Here is a 19,392-nt window from a genome sequence, read left to right on the forward strand (position 1 = left end):
ATACAGAGGGACCCAGTGCCGGGAAGGAGCTTGGAGCACCATGCTCTCTCCTGCTCATGCTCACTGGAGCCGGCAGTTGTCCAATCAGAGTCGGTGGTACTGGGAGTGGTAAGTCCCTGGCCACAACAAAGACCTCCAGGATAGAAGGTACCATGATTCTGTTGGTGCAGCGATTACTTCCTGGCATCGACAGAGGGTCCCACACAGGACTCAACATCTCTCTTGATTAACTCTATGGTGCTGCCAAGGGACTGGGGGTAGAGTGGCCCAACGTGGGTCACACTCCACTGCTTTCCCCTTGCTTGCCTTTCTTTGGCACTGGAGAGAGCAACATGCTGCTTTTTACGTTTCTTCTGGCACCAGAGATAGAGAATGGTACCGGGAAACGCACAGTGCCGGGATGAGCGCTTTGCACTGATGCGGAAGTTTTTGGTGCTGAATCCAGGTGGCTTGGCTCCGATGTCGGTCTAAGAGCGGCTTCCATTAGGATAGCCCTCTGTCTAGCCTGTGTCTTTCTTCATACCAGGCTTAAAGTTCCAACAAATCTGACAAGCGCCATCTGACGTGACACTCTCCCAGACACTTCAGAAAACTGGGCTGTTGGTTTCTCCACAGGCACAGGCTTGCCCACAGGAGGCACAAGGTTTGAAGCCCAGGGGATACGTGACCCCTCTACAATGAAGTAGGGGGACTATCTACACTAATACTATTTACAATATTTACACAACTATACTAAGACTAAAACTAACAGAGAAGAAAACCACTGAAAAATGCCTGGCCAAAGCACAAGATGATGTTCCAGCAACTGTCACGGGTGGCAAAGAAGGAACTGAGAGGGTGAGGAGCCGGCTGTGCCCCTTATACCAGTGCATAAGCATGCAGCACCAGAGGGTGCTAGAGCTGACCCGACACACCACTGAGGGGAAAATCTCCAGCAGCGGTGCGCACACACCTAATGTGGAATGGACATGAGCAAGCACAAAGAACCACCAGATGTTATAGCTTCCAACACCCATTTGTCCAATATTATGCTCTCCAATGCAGCTTGAAATTGGGAGAGAGTATCCAAAAGAGGAATGGGAGGTAGGACAGTGTAGCAGTAAGTCCCTGTCGATTGGATAGGTGAGACTCTGATCAAACCATCAACACTGGTGCTTGGAAGACACTGATGACTGAGAAAAAGTAGCTGTGACAGAAGCTGGCAGCTTCTTTATTGGTTGGTGGCTCAGGTGGCCTACAGAAGTTAAAAAAATGAGCTGGACAGAACCTTTGTGCAGTCAGATCTGCTAAACCTTCTTGTGTTCAGAGGTGTATAGATTCCAAGGTATTTGTGCATGGTCCTCAAGTCTTTAGAGAGTGTGAAGTGAGTCATCAGTAGACTGAGCAAACAGTTTGTTCCCATCAAAAGGAAGGTTGTCAACAGTACTTTGTACCTCCCTAGGGAAATCAGAAAACTGCAGCCAAGATGCTTGTTGCATCACAATTACAGTGGATATGGATTGTGCTGCAGTACTGACAGCATCTAAGGAGACCTGTAATCTTTTTGCCAAAAGCTGACCTTCCTGTAGGATAGCCTTGAATTGCTCCCATGCTTCTCTGAAGGTGCTCATTACAAGAATTAAAATTTCTTGTAGTTTAAATAATCATTTTGACATAAGCACCTGGTGATTCATCATTCAAAAAACTGTAGTGTGGCTGAGGAGTAGAACTTATGATCAAAGAGATCAAGTTTCTTTTGGTCTTTGGAGTAAGGGTTAGACTTAAAATTGTGTTGTCTACCACATTTATTGACAGCCTCTACTACCAAAGAGTTCAGTATAGCATAAGAAAATAAGAACCCCTGGCTGGGACATAGTACTTTTTATCTGCATGCTTGCAAGTTGCTGGAGCCGGTCAGATGGTTTATAGCAGGCTCCAGCAAAGCTTCATTGACAGGGATGGCTATCTGCACAGAAGCTGAGGCATGTAAAATGTCCAGGAGTTTGTGGTGGGAATCCTGGACTTCCTGTAATGGAATTTGAAGCATAGAGGTAGTATATTTCATCAGCTCTTGAAACGTCATGAAGTTGATCTGCCATGGAAGTAGGTTTAAGGCATGACAGCTTCATCAGGTGGTGGTGAAATATTAGTGTCACCTCTGTCAGCCCTTGCCTCCTGCACCTCAAAAGTCTCCTCCTCTGATTGGAAAGATGGAAGAGGAAGTTGAGAAGAATGCCCCTATCTATGCTCCAAGTGGGTAGATGCTGACCTGAATTGTTGCTGGTAAATGGGCCAAGGATCCCAGCAAGGCCACTAGGGCATTGTAGGAGCAGCCTCTACTGATCATACCAAGGGGGTGGATGCTGAGGTCTGGTATCCTCCATAGTATCAGTACATGTGGGTTAATTATGCCGCCTAGAATATACAGTAGAACCCTATACTAAAATCTGTGAGTCAGAGGAGCTCTCCTCAACATATCCCAGGGGAGGCGATAACTATTTGCCCTCTATGGTTGAAGCCTATAAGATTGCCTCAGTGACAAATGTGGAGCTGGTGACCTAGCAGATTGCAGTACCACAAGGTGACGGTACCAGTAACAGATTTTGGCTCAGTGGAGACCAGGTGGTCTTTAGAATATCTAAACTCCTGCAATACCGATGGTATATTGGTGGGAATTTGATGATTTCCTTTGGAGGCCAGTTTCGGTATTGATTGTACAGAGAACCCTGATATGAGAAAGATCAGGGTCAAATTCCATTGGTACCGATGCACTACATGATGATAGTACAGGTACCGAAAGGATAATGGAGTCTGATGACACAGACCTCTTAGAGATAGAATCTCTATTAGCCTAGGTTCAGTTAAAGAGGTCCTCAGTACTGAATCCCATTGCAAGGTATATTAGAATATGCTTTAGAAACCTTCACTGTAGCAGAGCCATTCAAAGCCTCACAAGAACTCTCTTTGGGACCTGAGGTTTCTAGGACTTTCTTGCAGATGGTGATCAACATTTCATAGAAGAACAGGTGCTCCTACTCTTTTTATTGGTGGTCAAAGGCTTCGATAATACAGCTCCCTAGGTACTATCACAGAAGGTCTCTCTCCTGATGCTTTCAGTGACAGATGCCCAGAGGTTGAGGATAACACTTTCACACTTGAATCTCCAGAGATGCTCAGTGAGCGTGGTCTTGAGAGACATGAAGCACTAGTGGTACTGGAAGCTCTGTGTACAGGGAGGTCCTTGGTACATGGGTCAGAAGCTGATCTTAATGCTTACTCCACCACTGAAAGTCTAAATTTGATCTTTCTGTTCTTTTAAGATCTGGCCTTGAAAGATGAGCAAACCTTGCACTTACTGGGGATGTGGGTATCTCCCAAACAAAGGAGCACAAAGGATGCCCAACACTTACTGAGATAGCCTCCTAGCCAGAAAAATACCTCTTAAAACCCAGGGATGCTGAAATAGATCAGAATAATCAAAGGTGGAAGGGTGCATGCACCCTTGAAGTGAAGCACCTATAGGGACACTACTCAAAGAAGGTAAATATTGCTAAGTAGTTATGCACTATATTATCGATATTATTCAGTTTAACAATGATTACTACACTGGATAGTCAAATGCTGTGTTTCTATATTTGCGTTTTCAAACCAGTTTTAGGTGTTTTTTGTAAATGCATGCATATAAAAAAGATTTAGTAGATTAAACAGTTTAATGAAAAAGTAGTCTGCAAGCTTGTTTAAAAATAAAAAATTCAAATTGTCTGATTTTTCTCTCTTAATTCTGCACAAGTCAGTAATTTTTGTCAAGTTAAAATAATTGATAGATAATGGACAGGAAAAAACTGCAAATCCACTCTTTACTACAAAGATCAAAAATCATGGTCACAGTTTCATGTTTAATGGGGAATCACTTCAAGTATACAATATTTCAAACATCGAGAAACTGGTTAAGAGGTATAAGTCAGTGAAACAAAAATGCAGGAAATCCCAAACTTATCTTTGACCGTTTCATCTTAAAGAACAGGGTCACATGACTGAACTGACAGCATCTCTCATTTTGGGTAGGAAACTTTGGTAGGGAGTTAAAATAGCCAGATGAACAGCAACTGAAATATAAGACATGAAGCAACTTCCAAAATAAACGGCAATAACTGATTGGACACGATGGCAGAAAAACTTCTTCCTTTTTAAAGGCAAAGGATCTTGGGCAACTGCATACTGCTGAACTGAGTGCCAAGGTAGCACAAAGGAAATTAGTGCAATCCCCTTTTGTTAAAAATAATTTTTGAGCACATGCTAATTACTCTATTTCCCATATGAAATTATTTTTAAGGAATCTTTTTCTGTACTGGGAAAGCTTTCCATTATTTTGTTTGCTGACCACTAATATCTTTGTATTAATTTTTTTTAAGTTGCAGTGTTTGATGCTCACAGAATACTGCATATTTAAACTTACACAAGATCCCTCTCCTATATTAATATTGTATTTAGATTCCACAGGCCCATTGTGTTAAAATGTTTTTGGAATTTCTCTAGTATATTCTGAAGGACAAGCAAAATAATTAATCTCTTAAAAGGTCAAATACAAGTTTGACTTGATGAATTGGAACAAAAGACTTAAGTAATTTTAAATCAAGAAACCCAGTGTTCTTTGCAATATCCGACATTTTCCTACAGTCATTTGTAAAATAGTTATAGGAATGTTATCATAGTCAATATTAAACCCATGTATTTTTCCAGGTCATCAGCTAAGCATAGTGCACACCAAACAGAAAGAGTGACACTTCAGTTTCCAGTGTATAATGAAGGTTAAAGTCATTTAATAAACTTTAGTTTTTATTTGCGTATTCCACTGTTGCGTATCCCACTGTAGTGCTGTGACAACAAATCACACCTGTGTACTGGAGCATACATCAACAGTATGATGTAATATTACTTACACCATTGCTATAATATTTAGCTTTTTGAAGAAGACATAAGCATACACTATGGCCACACCAAATAATTTTCTGGGTTTTTTCTTTGATAACCTTCACTTTGTCAGCAATACTTTATCCACTTTAGTTTTAGTTTTCAAGTTACTGAAAAAATCACAGAAAAATAGCTATGCAGGAATAGCTACTAGGAGTTACCTCACAGGCACTGATATGGCAAACATCTATTTTAAGGGCTAATGAAATGGCATTGGTATCACACTGACAAAGCTGTTTGAAAACAACTGCCAACTTTGTCCAAATTGGAAAATGCCCTCTTTTACTAGCATCTTAAGAAAAAAAAAAATCAGAAAGTTATTTTTTTGGCCTTGCTATGTCACAAAGTCAATCATACAAAGACCTATGCATTAAACCTAAAATGATAGTTTTAAAAGCCCTTCTATTAAAAACAAAAATGTCATGCATTTTTGATCAATTATGCAGCTGCTTTAAAACTGTTGCAAGACCATACTGTATATATTAGCTTTTATACTGCTAATGCACAACTAACAGCAAACTTGATTAGATTAACACAAATCTGTTTTAATTACACCGTTATATCACACTAAAGAGACAAAATGCCACAAGATTGGCAGAAACATTTAATTCTGAGCACTCAAATGGCAGGATAATTATGTGTTGTAACCCTTCACATTTAGAAAAAAACCCAAAATCCTGCAGTCTCACTTTACAAAAAAAAGTTCTGCTGTAAAATATTAAGTGGGAGGGAAACTATATACCATCTATAACACAGAGTAACTTATACAGCTAGTGTCAAAGGCAAACAAAACTTCTAAATAAAATATCAAAATATTCATAGCTACTGAAGCACAAATGCTGCATTAAATACAGTCAGGATCTAAGACAATGCACTAATGACTAGTTAATAAAAAGGACAAAAAAATAGGGAAGTTACTTCAGTTAGCAACCTACGTCTAAATAAAAAAAATGGGGGAAAAAATTAAGCTAATATTTTTTTTAAATCAGAGCACAATTTCCATTTGTGGTATCTTTACATCCATAATTTGTCTGATACTGCACATCCATTAAAGGTTTAGAACTTTACAGAAGAGTTAAGTCCTCTTTCTGCAAAATTTTGGATGTTTTAAAACAGACATTATTATGAATAAAAAAGAGTCAGGCAACAAATGGACTCCTATTATCACCTTCTGTCTTAATTAACACTGATGACAGACATTTTTAAAAGTTATCATAATCTTTTTTGTCTTTTTTCCCCTCTGCTTCAAACCCATCGACCCCATCACTGTCTCTTCTCCTTTTACGATTGTTATGAATGTTGAAACGTTGGTTCATCTGTGGCAATGGATCCATTCCTAGAACTTTGTGTATTTGACGGAATGCAAGGAGTCTCAGTGCAAACTGGTAACAGAGGGGGGAGGGGGAAAACAAAACAAAAACCTTTTATCAAACAAATGTTAAACCTAAATAGGACAGTGGAGGCAGTTAACATTTCTTCATAAACCACATGAAAAAAAAAAGCTTATGCAAATTTATCTACAGTAATCCTTTTCAATCCAATGTAGTTTTAAGTTTAAAAAGGTACAGTCATTTAGACTGATAAGATAGACAACCATGAACATACTTGCAAGTACAAAAGGATGGAACTGCAGTAACCCTTTTCCTAATCTGGGCAGCAGCAACAGCTAATCTTAAATCCACATCTTAGTTTATGACAAAGTACCCTTTGTGCCATAAAGCTGACTTAAAGCTGCACCAAAGGTACAGTTGGAATACGTCCCCCACAAAGGAATCCCTGTCGGGCATAAAGCCACCATAAAGACTATCCTAATTTAGGAGCTAGTTTGATCCCCAGCGTAAGTGCCCTCAAGATCAGGGAACAGTAAGGCATGTTTACTGCCTGTTTCTAATAAGTGCACTGAGCAGTATGTGAGAACACCTGAGTACTCAGCCCTTAAAGTGAGCATGTATCTGTGCATTTACTCAAACTTGTGTTACATGACTCAATTTCCCCCCACAAGTTTTACTACTGAAGGGGAAAGATCTTCAATATTTCAGCATACCGCCACCAAACTTGGCTATTTTATTATAATTTTCATTACCTGTGCACTTGAAGTAATATCCTCTCGTTGCTGGTCTGTCATTAAAGCAAGTGTATCATAAGGATCTTTTTCACAAGGATCCAAAAGGCCAGGACCACCTATAACAATACGGCTAGTTACCAATACTAGAGTCCACATATACTGATTATATATAGTAACTATAATATACATTTTAGCTGAGCTTATAAATACCCTTGACAAAATCTAAAATTTGTATCAAAAAAGTGCAACCTGCCTTTAAGGATTATTCCTGAAGATATACACTCAAAAACTCTCCTCAGCGCATCCCCAGGGCTTTGTGGTCCAGAAGCACTGCTGATCGCTTTCTCTACTAGTAACTCCATAGCCTAAATCAAGAATAGAAAAAGAGACTATTTTACTAGGCTGCTTTAAAAAGAGAAACCATCACTACAATTCAACTCAGATCTTCTGGTATACACAGCTTAATAAGAAATTACACAAATAATATTGTGTCCAGTTGCAAAGTAAGGAAAAGTTAGACTACCAGACTTTTAGACAGCTGAATAGTGATACAACATTAGCCTAAGAGTAATAACCCCTATATTTAGGTAGTCTAGCACTTCCCATTAAAAGATTCTTAGAGCACCTCCAAAAAGGTCATAACACTTCCATTGTTTGCAGTAGGCCTTTGAAATTCAGCAGGGAGAACATCCTACGGTTAGAAAAGTACATTTTCTTTGACCCATGCAATTCTGTTCAGGCTGAGCTGAGGTATAAATGGGGGGGGGGGGGGGATCACAAATTTCCCTTGTCATGTCTGTTGGCAACATGCCAAAACAGTCTCCTGAACATGAACATTCTAATCCAAGTCTGGCCCACATCACTGCCAAAGCAGCACCAGTAATATAGACTGCACTGGGAATCCCAGGAGTGATAACATTCTTCAGGGAGACTGGGTGGGGAACGGTATGGGGGTGAAGAGAGCACAATCTGGGCCTGGCTCCTCCTCCCCTTCCCGTACTGAGATGGGAGGGTGAGAGAAGAGAGAGAACAAGTGTGCGCGCACTGGGCCAGACTTCCTTTGATCAACCCCTTCCATCCTGAGGGAGAATTTCCTAAGCTCAAATAGTTAGTCCTGTGGCTCAAGCTGTGCGAAAACTGAAGGTTCAGCGTTCAAACCCTACACCAGGTGACGTATGATATTGGGGATGATACAGCTACACATAAAATAATTTTCCATTTTTCTTTTAAAAGATTTGGAAATCCCATAACAAACCCCCCCATGCATAAAAAGAAACCCATTAAAAGATTATTATTATTAATGTTACTAAGTTGAGCATTAAAAAATAAGTTTCAGAGTAGCAGTCGTGTTAGTCTGTATCCGGAAAAAGAAAAAGGAGGACTTGTGGCACCTTAGAGACTAACAAATTTATTTGAGCATAAGCTTTTGTGAGATCATCGGATGTCTGATGAAGTGAGCTGTAGCTCACGAAAGCTTATGCTCAAATAAATTTGTTAGTCTCTAAGGTGCCACAAGTCCTCCTTTTTTATTATTAGAAAATAAGGCATTTGGGTTGCCTGTGCAGCCATAATTCTGCCACTTTGTTTACATTCATTCTGATAGTATGTGATCAGGTAATTAAAGACTTTTTTAGAGAATCCCTGCTTCGTTCAGTGCACAAGATGCACAGCAAGCAGGGAATGAATCACAGTCAAGTAATGAATTAGTCTGTAAGATTCCTGCTTCATTTGCTCTAGCAGCTGGATAGTGTGAAGGGGACTGCAAGAAGAGAAAGGATGATCTTGAGGTTGAGGCAGGTGAATTCAATTCTATTCCTGCTTCTATTACAGTCTTTCAATATAATGCTGTACAAATTACTTAAACCAACATTTTGCTACGAATTGTGTATTCCTCATTCCTGCTCTGCTCAACTTGAGATACCCGGGACTTGATATGCAGCTATGCGGAGCACTCACAGCTACACCAGAAGTCAATGGGCGCTGTGACTATTCAGCAGCTATAGAGAAATAAGACAGTGTGGTCTGAAATAATGAGGATAGGGTGGGAATCAGGAGTGTGTGTTCTAATCCTAGGTTTGCCACTGATTCACTATGTGGCCTCAGGCAAATCTTTGTGTCTCAGTTTCCCTATCTGTAAAATGGATGCTTCCCATCTTGCAGTATAGAAAAATTCATTAATGTTTGTGAGGCACTCACATACTCAGGTGATGAGTGCCCTAGAAAAGACTAAGAGGAAATAAATAATTCTGTATTCTTTGGAGGCTTTGGATGGTATCTGGTAAATAAGGGAGGGAGGGCCACTAACTGAATGGGGAGTACAAAAATATCAAACAGCTGCCTCATTCTCTGAGCACTGTCCATCCTATGAACCAAATCAGGTAGGGATCACGTGGGAAAAAAACAGTGTATAATCACTCAATAAATAATGCATCATAATGCATATGAACAATGGGGTAGAATTTGCAATGCATAAGTAACCTAAATACTGGCATTTCCTAATTTTTGAATGCTTGATTTTTTGCAACCTAAAATGTTGTTTTGATGTAGTATTTTTTTCCTGTATGCAATGCATTATATATAACTTGTTCTGTAGAAAGAGAACTTACACCTAAATTCCTTGGGGTCACTAGGAAGTGTGTATTAATGAAGAGTGTAGTAGTAAACTTCCTCCTCCCTCTGGCTCTCCACTCTGTTTTAAATATAGTTAAAGCCTCACTTTTATTTTCCTAAAAGAGGGAGTTCGAACCATAAATAATGAAACTCTAAATACCTTTTCTTTCTGCAGAAATGTGTAACTTTATATTGAGGATTAAAGAAACTATGAAGCTGATTCTAAGCCTGCTCGGGCTCCTATATCCCACACAGATGCAGCAGGTGCATAGGGCCAACACAAATGGCACACAGAAGTTCCAGTTTAAGGGGTGTGTTTCGGGGGCACAGTCATAGTATCCATCACTATGGTGACACTGCAGCCCAGAGGGCAGCCCAAAGAAAACAGTCTTAAGTCAGAGCAGCCTCCAAGGCTCTCAGCTTCTACTAGGGACTGTATCAGCCCCTCAGCAGCCTGGAATCCTGATGGTTCAAGGAGGGCATCTTTGCCCTCTCCTTTTGAGCTACGCTTTGTGTGCTGGCTTTTTCAAGAGATGCTATGTTTAGTTTGCTCAAATATTACTTTAAAGCCAAATAAGCCTTAATTAAAACATTTAACTCTTATACACTTTTTTCAGTTAAGCAGAAGTGATTTGGTAAATTCTTTCATAGCCCTCCTTCTATCTTAGAACTCACTTCTTGTCCAAACAAACTAGCAATGAAGTGGTTTGGACAATTTCCAACACTCTCCAGGTCAAAGATGGATCATCATATATCAGTACTCTGGTACCATATCTGGCAGCAGCCACAGATTTTAAGGAGAGTGGTAACAGAAGGGGTCTTTAGCAAGTAACTTTTACATAAAGTTTATTCTGCAATGGTTATCCAGATACATTTGACAAATTATTTCAAACAAGTCTCAGGAAAGGCCAAGCAATTCAAAGTAAACAGAGATGAAAAATAATCATTCCTAACTTCTATACAAACTCTTAGAAGAGGAGAAAAAAGTAGTACTGAATTATTTGGTGGTATTTTTGTTCTGTAGGAGAAAATAAATTCTTTGGAAAAGATCTAACTTCAGAAATCACAGGATACTAGAAGTCTGGGTTCTTTTTAAAGATTTAAAAGAAAGTGTCCGCTGAGGGAAAAAACCAAAAAACTGATTCTTGGTATATGACTTTATTTAAAAAAAAAAAAAAGAGTGGCACCAGCATTTTCTGACACTCTACTTGTAGCAACATGCTGCTGCCTTAAAGGGCATGCAAAAGAGGATTACTCACCCAGCTTGGGAAGTCAGACCAAGTTGGAACTCTCTGACAGAGGTCACGAAGAATACGTATGATAATCACACAGGACTGCAGACCATTAGCTCTAGCCTTGAGAGCAATACAAAATCAAGTTAATTAATCCCAGCACCTACAGAAAACAGGCCACAGGTTGAAAAGCTAAAACACCACTGTTCAATGGAAGCTCAGATATAGAATAGAAACAAGTCACTCTAAAATTGTGTTCATGAGCTGCCATTTACAGCAGTATTTTGTGCCAGGGTTAGTAAACTTAAGGTGGTAGAAGTCAAAGTGCACAGGTTATACAAGATTAATATTTCTTGATCCCCTGTACACTTTGACCTATTTTCATCGGTAACAATACATATATCTTTCTATATTAGAAATAAAAGAATAAAGATCTAAAAAGTATGTATAGAGACTGAAAGGTCAAAGGAATCTGTTTGGTTTCTTTGTTGTGCCTTTGCCAGAGTGCAAAGTCACTAAACCAAACAGTTATTTCTCACCTTTCATTCCCTACACTTAATGCACTTCAAGAAATAGGAAAAAAAGTCTTAAATCTAAACACAAAGCTTTAAACACATATTCCATTATTTAAAGCAAAGTTACTCTGCAGCCTTATGGAATATATTACAAATACAGACAGCATATGATCACCCAAAGCGAGTCAAGCTTTCAACATCGCCTTCTCAATGACCAGAAAAAAAGTTTATGTCAGATCAGCAACAACTGCATAAAGCAGTTCTTCCATACGGAGCTTTCTATGATAACATTTTTCTGTTCATTTAATTTAAAGTATTATTACCATGGGCAACCTTGAGTGTTTTCACAATTAAACATTTATATTGCAACTGAACTAATCTCTCATAAGGCTACAAGAAGAAAGTAAAATGATGTTCCGAACCTGGAACCACTTAGCGTGGCGTAGAGCAGCCAGAGCGTCAAGGCATTTTTGCCTGTCCAAGACGTCCGGTGGGTCTTTCACCATACCCGAGGTTACATCTAAAATGGATTGAATTGGCAAAATGCAGTGAGGAATGGGTGTTTGACCAGGTGAGCAAGACACTTCCTTAAAGTAGCTTCAATGTCACACGTGCCATTTAGAGTTTAAACCCCATCCAACATATCAATAAAATCCCTTTAATTGGGGTTAGAATATAACCCAGAATAAAGATCAAGAGCATAATACAATTTAGCCCTCAATCTAATTTTTCAGCGTACTGCAGATTATGCAGTAGTTTGCAGTTATTCATACAAGCTAACTCTGTAAAAATAGATTTCCCCTAAAATTAAATATTGAAGGAAGGATGGTTGGACACAGTGCACCAGCACAGAGAACACAGACAGAAGGAACACAAAAATCCACTTTAATGGAGTAGAATTCACAACAAACTGAGTTTGCTGAACTTAAATGATCTCATGTTACTCTGGACCTACTCCTAATAAAGAGGGGCAAGTATAACAAATAAGCTCTGGAAGCTCAAAGAATCTGGTGATGATATCATTAAAATTTAAATTATAGTGCAAATTATTTTGCTTTAATGTGACGGAAAGAACGTGAAATACTCTCTACAATTCCAATCAGTTGAATTACTTTCTACTATAATTTCTCTAATTTCTATAGCTTCTGCATCTCCATGGTGTGCATGTGCACACAGTCCAATTTCATTTAAGAAATATTAACGAACAGCTGAAAAAGGCATATCTTGGTTAAGTCTATGAAGGAGAAAAAAAGAGAGAAGAGAAGAAGTAGAAGCAGAATCAGATTATTTGGAAGATAAAAGAAACAATAGATCTTGTGCATTTAAGTGTTCAAGAAACAGGGTTTTGACCAAGTTACGTTGAACGTGACTACCTAATGAGAGACCAAAAGGTACAATAAGCTTTTCAAATTGGTTGTCTCAACAAAATAGGCAACACCGAGTGATTCCGAAAGGTAGCTTCTAGCTGGCTAATGGTGCACCAATGGTGTAACTCAATGATTAGTTTTATAACGTCTTTAGCTTATTATATATGAAAATGGCCTTCGCGATGAGTAACAAAATATGTGATATAGCAGAGGACGACTAATTAAACAACACTCCATCTGGCTCATTCAGAAGAGTGGCAACATACCAAAAACAGTCTGGTGTTGGAAAACGTGACATGAGCAAGTTAGAGCACCAAACAAAAAAAGTGATGACGTTCACTATAACACTCATGAAGCATACTGACTTGAAAAAGATTTAAAGGGAAAACTTCAAGGCAGCTGCCAATGTATAAATGAAGGAAACAAGCCAATAGGCTTTTAGGATGCACCCACAGTTAAAAAGCATACAAATCAAAAAGGATACTTTAAATTTTTAGTAATTATATTGGAGAGTTAATCTAGAATACTGTTTGGATTTGATCTCCTTTTCATTGGAAAATTTATTTTGCTCTGCACCAGGTGAAATAAGAAGCTACAATGATTCCACATTAAGAATTTTTGTTGGGGAAAATTTAGATACAATCTGACAAATATACTCAAAACTGAGCATTTGATAAGGTGGAATGAGGACCCATTCAAACTGATGAAGGGTTCGAAGAGTAAGTGAAGACATTAAAAGTAAAATTATTTCAGTCAAGAATAGTAAACCTACAGAAAAAAGTTGTCAGGTAAGGCAATCTAAGAAAGGAACATAACATGAGTATTAGAGACAATGAATACATTTAGAGAAAAACCCATTGTAGAAAAACAAGGGGAGCTTGAGAAATTAACACAAACTTATGGGTTATTGGGTCAACTTGCCTGTGTGTGTCAGTCAATTATCTACATTCTTATAACACAAATGTGCAAATAGGTGACAGTGTGCAATCTTTCAGCATAATAATATACTATATAACTTGAAACTGCAATTACTCAGTTTCTAGCATGGAAACACTTTGGAAATAATTCTGTCATGAAATATTTACATTTTAATGCACAGTAGACAATTTATTTTGTGCTGGAACCATGGATCTGAAATATGCCATGTGCCATTAATAATGGAGACTGCATGAATAACCTTGAAACTTAAAGCTATTGTGGAAGTCAGAAGATGCCAAGGCATCTATTGCAACTGAGAATAAATTTTGGCTGAAAATATATTAAGAGAAACTCTTGTAAAATGTCATCTGTGGATTTTTGCACCTGTTTGACGTTTCAAGTGGATTAACCCCTTAAAGACTATAGTAATTAGACTCCTAGCCTACCACCCTGTTAACCTAAAACAAAAGCTATGTTAATTTATAACAACAAGTACAAATTCTTACCCTATGTAACTATATTCTATAAATAACCTAAACATAAGGGGTTAATCTTTGGTTAGAAGACATGCTGTGTCCACACTATTTCCTCATTAAAAGTTAACAGGTATATCAATTTCAGTAAATTCCACTATGTGAAATATGTGTTACCCAGTCAACTATTTCAAAACTAGTGTGAACACTGCTTAATTCTAGAAGAGAGACAAAGACAAAAAGGAAAAACACAAAGTAACAGTAAATGCTAGGACTATGCAACCAAAGCCTATCCTTTGTGCAGTATGGCAGGTGTGACACTGAGCTTTAGAAAACCTTGGTCAAAAATCCTTCCAATGTCTTGGCAGCAACCCCTGACAGGATTCAACTCCCTCTGCTAGAAGGCTTTGGACCGGGACTGATAAGCTAAGGATTAAAAAAAAAAATCACACATACACACACATATATAATATACTTTGTTTGCTGAGAGAGATTCCACAGCAAGGGCTAGAGCATTTTGAACTTATCAGATTCAAAGTCAATTCAGGGAAATGCTGGATAACTGTCAAATGCACAATAATGTATAGCACAATTGCCGTGCGGTTAACAGTTTTATTTGTAAAATAGTTTTACTTTTTATCCTTTTGTCATTTAATGGGATTATTATTACACACTAAATATGATTTTACTTCACATGCAAGTCACAGTCTCATCTTTAATCAAACTTTTTCTTCCGGCAAAGCCTTCGTTATCACCTAAACTAGCTCCCCCAAAGCCAGCAAAAGACTTTAAACCATTTTAAGACACAGAGCATTAGGAGCTGCAGTAAGAGAAAAAACACACACTGTTATTCTGCAGCAAATAAGCAGCAATCTTCGTAATAAGACCTGGTTTATTGCAATTATCTGCAGTTTAATATTCTGCATTTTCTTCTAGTTTCACAAGTGAACTTTTCCGCACATCCATTTTACACTGCTCAGTGTCTTGAAGCGAAATCTGTTTACCTCTTGTTTGATTTTGCTTCTCTAAAGGCAATACCATCAACTCAGCAGGTGACTCAAACTCAGAATGGCAATTCTAGCTCAAGTCTGGGTCAGACAAAAATATAGTTTTGTTTCCTTTGGGGAGGGGGGAGGGCATAAAGTATCAATGAACTGAAAAACACCTGTGATTTATTTTTTTTAACCTTTATTATAGTATAAAATTTTAACGGCCACAAACCAAATTTACTGTAGTTTAGAACTGCAGTGTGGACTAATTGTAGTTTTCCACAGTACATTAAGGAATAAAGATAATGGTTAAAATGAATCTAATTTCAAAGCACCTATAATCAAACCTATAACGGTGACTGCCTTTTTTTTTTTTTTTTTATTATTAAACCAATTGTTAACAAGGTGAAATGCTTTGCATGATTCAGACCAGGTGAACCAAGTATCACATTTCCGGCATAATTTCAATTGCCAAAAATGAGACGAGAAATGGCTGGGTATGATGTAATATATTTGAACAAAGCATGTATAGTTGGAGATATACACACAGTTCATTAATTGTGTACAGCACACTACTAAAGATCAAACATAAAAGTCATCCAATCCAGAGAACACATACTCCAGCTTTGTTTTCTGGTGTAGGGAGCAGCTCTGACAACAAAGCTTGATTATAAATTCTCTAATTTCAAAAATATCTAACATAAAAAAAAGCCTCAAATATTTTAAAGGATAGATAAAACTGTTGCGATGAAATAAAAGAATTCTATTATTTTAATTAACTATATATATCTATGTATATAGAGATATATATATATGTATATACACATGCACACATATACATACACACATACACTTTTTTTTCCAACCTGCATCATAAAAAAGTGTTAATACAGACAAATTGCCTGCTTGTAGGTTCATATTCAACAACAGACCCTGGTTTGTTATGATCTCTTTGACTACGAAAACACAGGATGAAAGGAAACAAAGTTAATTTTATCTGACCCATAGAACAATAGAACCAACCTATTGCAGACATTAATCATGCTTGTTGGCTAAAAAGCTTTTGGAGCTTTGAAAATGTTACAGAACAGACCCTAAAGCAACACTGCTGGCACCAGTGAGATTGCACATTCACAAATATAAATCGGTTTTAAGAGTGCCAACCGACTTCTACTTTAACTCAGTGACCAAACCATTTCTTATTACTGTACTACTCTGTGTACGCTATTTGGGTAAAATACTCAGATCTTAATACCAGGAGCCTGTATATTTAACAAAAGCACTCCAGTCCAAAAACCAACCTCAGACAGCTGGAAAAATTCACATCTTCTTCCAACAAAGCTACAAGCACTATGAACATCAAAATCACGTGTGTATATTATATGCAGCAATGCCATTTGAAAGATTAAGTGGTGGCCAGACAGATCCAGTTTCAAAACCAGAATGTAAAGATATAGAGATTTAGTTTTCTAATATGCTGCAAAATCTCTTAGGGCAGGCTTGTAACCACTTGCCGTAAAACACTTAGTTTTCCAAATAACTGAATTTTGTAAGGGAAGGAAGGAGAGAAAGACACACAATTTAGTAACTTTTCCAGAAAGCTGAGGCTGGACATTACGTAAGGGGGGAAAAGATCATTTTTTGAACTAAATAAATGCATCATATAAGCCTTTAATTTTAGTAAATGTTCTGTAGCAAGACTGGTTGTTGAAGTAGGGTTTCAATCAAATACGTATATTATGCCAGCATGTTGCCTTCCAGGACTTAATGTCATCTTAAACAGACTAGATAAATGTACAAAAACTGGTAATATAGAGGTAACATCTTTAACAACTTTCCAACCTCCATCCCTCATGTTCTCCTCCCGAATGATTGGAGATGTCAATGTGATAGTAACTTGCATTTTGGGTTCCACACATGAATTCAAAATTATCGCTGCTTCTGGTACTGCACACTTTATTTCATACTTCTCAGGACTTATTACCTAAATAATGAAAAAATAGGAAGCAATTGCACTTTTAGCACTTACAAAAAAAACGGAGGGGGAGAAAACATTCATTCTCAGAGAGTCACAGAACTACAATATAACAATGGTGTTTGCTCAATACATAATTATATGGTTTTAATCATACAGTTAAAAAAAATAATATGGACTGCCGCACAGTTTATCAGAGACTGTAACTAAAAACATGTAGCAGTTACCCCAAAAGCTTTTTTTGAAAACACCACACTGAGAAAATTCACGCACAAAATATATTAAAATAAGGAGTCAGATTCTCAGCAGTTTTAAAGTTAAATAAACAGCCTTAAACCTAGTTTAACTAATCAATGGAGGATTCCCCTGGTTTGGAGAAATCTTTAGATGGCACAGGGCTGAAGTAGTGATTCTTATGCTATAACCCCTTTGAGTGCAGGTAAACTGCTACATTTACTTTATTAATGGCTGCTGGAGTGGCCCCCGGGGGCAGTTAACAGCCCATGCAATAACTTAAAGAGTAGCCATTAGGCTATTCTAAGTCGTTCCTCATGATCAGAGTTACTGGCTCCTAGTGACCCAAGGAAAAGCTGTCAACACTGTCCTCCCCTCTTCCACAAGCTGCAAAGACAATGGCTGGTCTCAAGGACCTGGCCCAAGGTTTGCACATTTTGCTTATAGCAACAAAAGCAAACAAAAAAATTCAGTGAAAGTTAGTTATTTCTCAATTCATCCATTGTGTCAGCACATTATCTTGTAATATTATCCTCTGTCAAGTGACATCAGAACAGAACGTTGCAAACCTTCTATGATTCCATAATATACATAGACTTTTTGGAGTAGGTGAGAGATAGAACTATGGTCTTAAGTATGAATTTTTCATTATTTGGGGATTTATGGCAGACATTTTACTTCACATTCAGTGCTATGTATGTGTGTGCAATCTTAGAGTGAGTAATGAGGTAGGTGTCTTTTTTTTAAGGTATTGGAAAAAGATGCACAAGATAGGTTAAGCTTTAGTAATTTAATTCTGGAACTGTGGATCATTTTCATACACAGATCTTGTTCTGTAACTTCAATATAAAAATCTGTAATAAGTGAGGAGTGCATTAGTAATTGATAACTGTATTGCTATTTATAATCTCCATCCAAGTAAACCACCTACGATTGTTACCATGTATGTATATTACTTGTCTACATGCATCCGACAAAGTGGGTATTCACCCACGAAAACTTATGCTCCAATATGTCTGTTAGTCTATAACGTGCCATAGGACTCTTTGCAACTTCTGTCTTTGGCACCGATGATAGTTGTTTGGGCAAAAGGGGATTCCTACACCAACCTGTCTCCACATATAAAAGGGAAGGAGAGATTACTACATCTATGAACTGGCACCACCTGTGAGGAGCAGAACAATCATTTCCGCTCTTGTGAAATGGATCCCACTTCTTGCTTACCCATACAATGGGTTGGAAAGACACCTTTCAGGGGCACTGAATTCACATACAAATACTGGGAAAATGCTACACAACTTTTTAATGCCCCTGCTGTAAAACTGGGGCACAGTCAGCTCTACAAATCATTTGACTCCAGAAAATATTCTGTATGGCATCTTCTCAAAAATCCAAATCCAACTTACTGCAAGTTGTTTGGGAAGACTTTCTGCAATACGACTGAGTAATGCCTTTGAAGGCTTCTCAGCACACAGCAAAACAAGGTTGACATTTCGGTCTCCACGGAGAAGCAAGCCTTTAGCCAAAACTCCTACCCGTAAAACTCCTTTCAAAGCTCTGTGGGGAAGTGAAGTTATAGTTACAAGAGATGCTTCAAATCGTATCAATCATTTATGAACAACTCTGAAGATACAAAAAAGGGTAAAGTAAAACACAGCACTCCAACCCTCATGTTCTCCTCCCGAATGATTGGAGATGTCAATGTGATAGTACCATCGTGATGCATGCTGTCAGAACCTAGAGAGAACAGAATCTGAGGAGGCACTAAAAAAAATGTAAAGGGAGAAACATGGGATGAATTTTTCCTCCTCAGCACAAAATTTTTAAAACTGAAGACAGACATACCTGTCTTTACTGCCATCTTTCTTATCATCTCCCTCTTTGCCCTTAGTTTTTTCATTGTCAGTCATGTTGTCAGACACAAGTTTCAGAGCACGCTCAGTGATGGAAACTATTTTTTGGACTGCCTGAAGTTCCTCCTCAGTTGGATAAATGGCTGCATGTTTGGTCATTACATAACGGTCATCAGATGAGTCTGGACGACGCAGAGGCTACATTGAGAAA

General features: G+C 38.1%; 1 protein-coding gene across 3 annotated transcripts in view; it reads right to left on the reverse strand.

Annotated features, from left to right (window-relative positions):
- Positions 1–4,768: 4,768 nt before the first annotated feature.
- ZFR (zinc finger RNA binding protein) overlaps positions 4,769–19,392 on the reverse strand; it is a 55,189-nt gene continuing 40,565 nt past the window's right edge. For 2 of the 3 annotated variants that reach the window (XM_084629506.1, XM_084629505.1), the window contains exons 13-20: positions 19,174–19,379; positions 18,735–18,885; positions 16,962–17,103; positions 11,795–11,892; positions 10,885–10,980; positions 7,269–7,380; positions 7,034–7,131; positions 4,769–6,332 (exon numbers count right to left, since the gene is read on the reverse strand). In XM_084629506.1, the coding sequence (XP_084485632.1) occupies positions 6,153–6,332; positions 7,034–7,131; positions 7,269–7,380; positions 10,885–10,980; positions 11,795–11,892; positions 16,962–17,103; positions 18,735–18,885; positions 19,174–19,379 (1,083 nt within the window). In that variant the 3' untranslated portion in view covers positions 4,769–6,152. Of the gene's footprint in view, positions 6,333–7,033; positions 7,132–7,268; positions 7,381–10,884; positions 10,981–11,794; positions 11,893–16,961; positions 17,104–18,734; positions 18,886–19,173; positions 19,380–19,392 lie in introns of those variants that run through there. The other variant, XM_084629507.1, reaches the window with a different exon arrangement.

This window comes from Lepidochelys olivacea (genome assembly GCF_965140295.1).
Source record: "Lepidochelys olivacea isolate rLepOli2 genome assembly, chromosome: 5".
Classification (NCBI taxonomy): domain Eukaryota; kingdom Metazoa; phylum Chordata; order Testudines; family Cheloniidae; genus Lepidochelys; species Lepidochelys olivacea.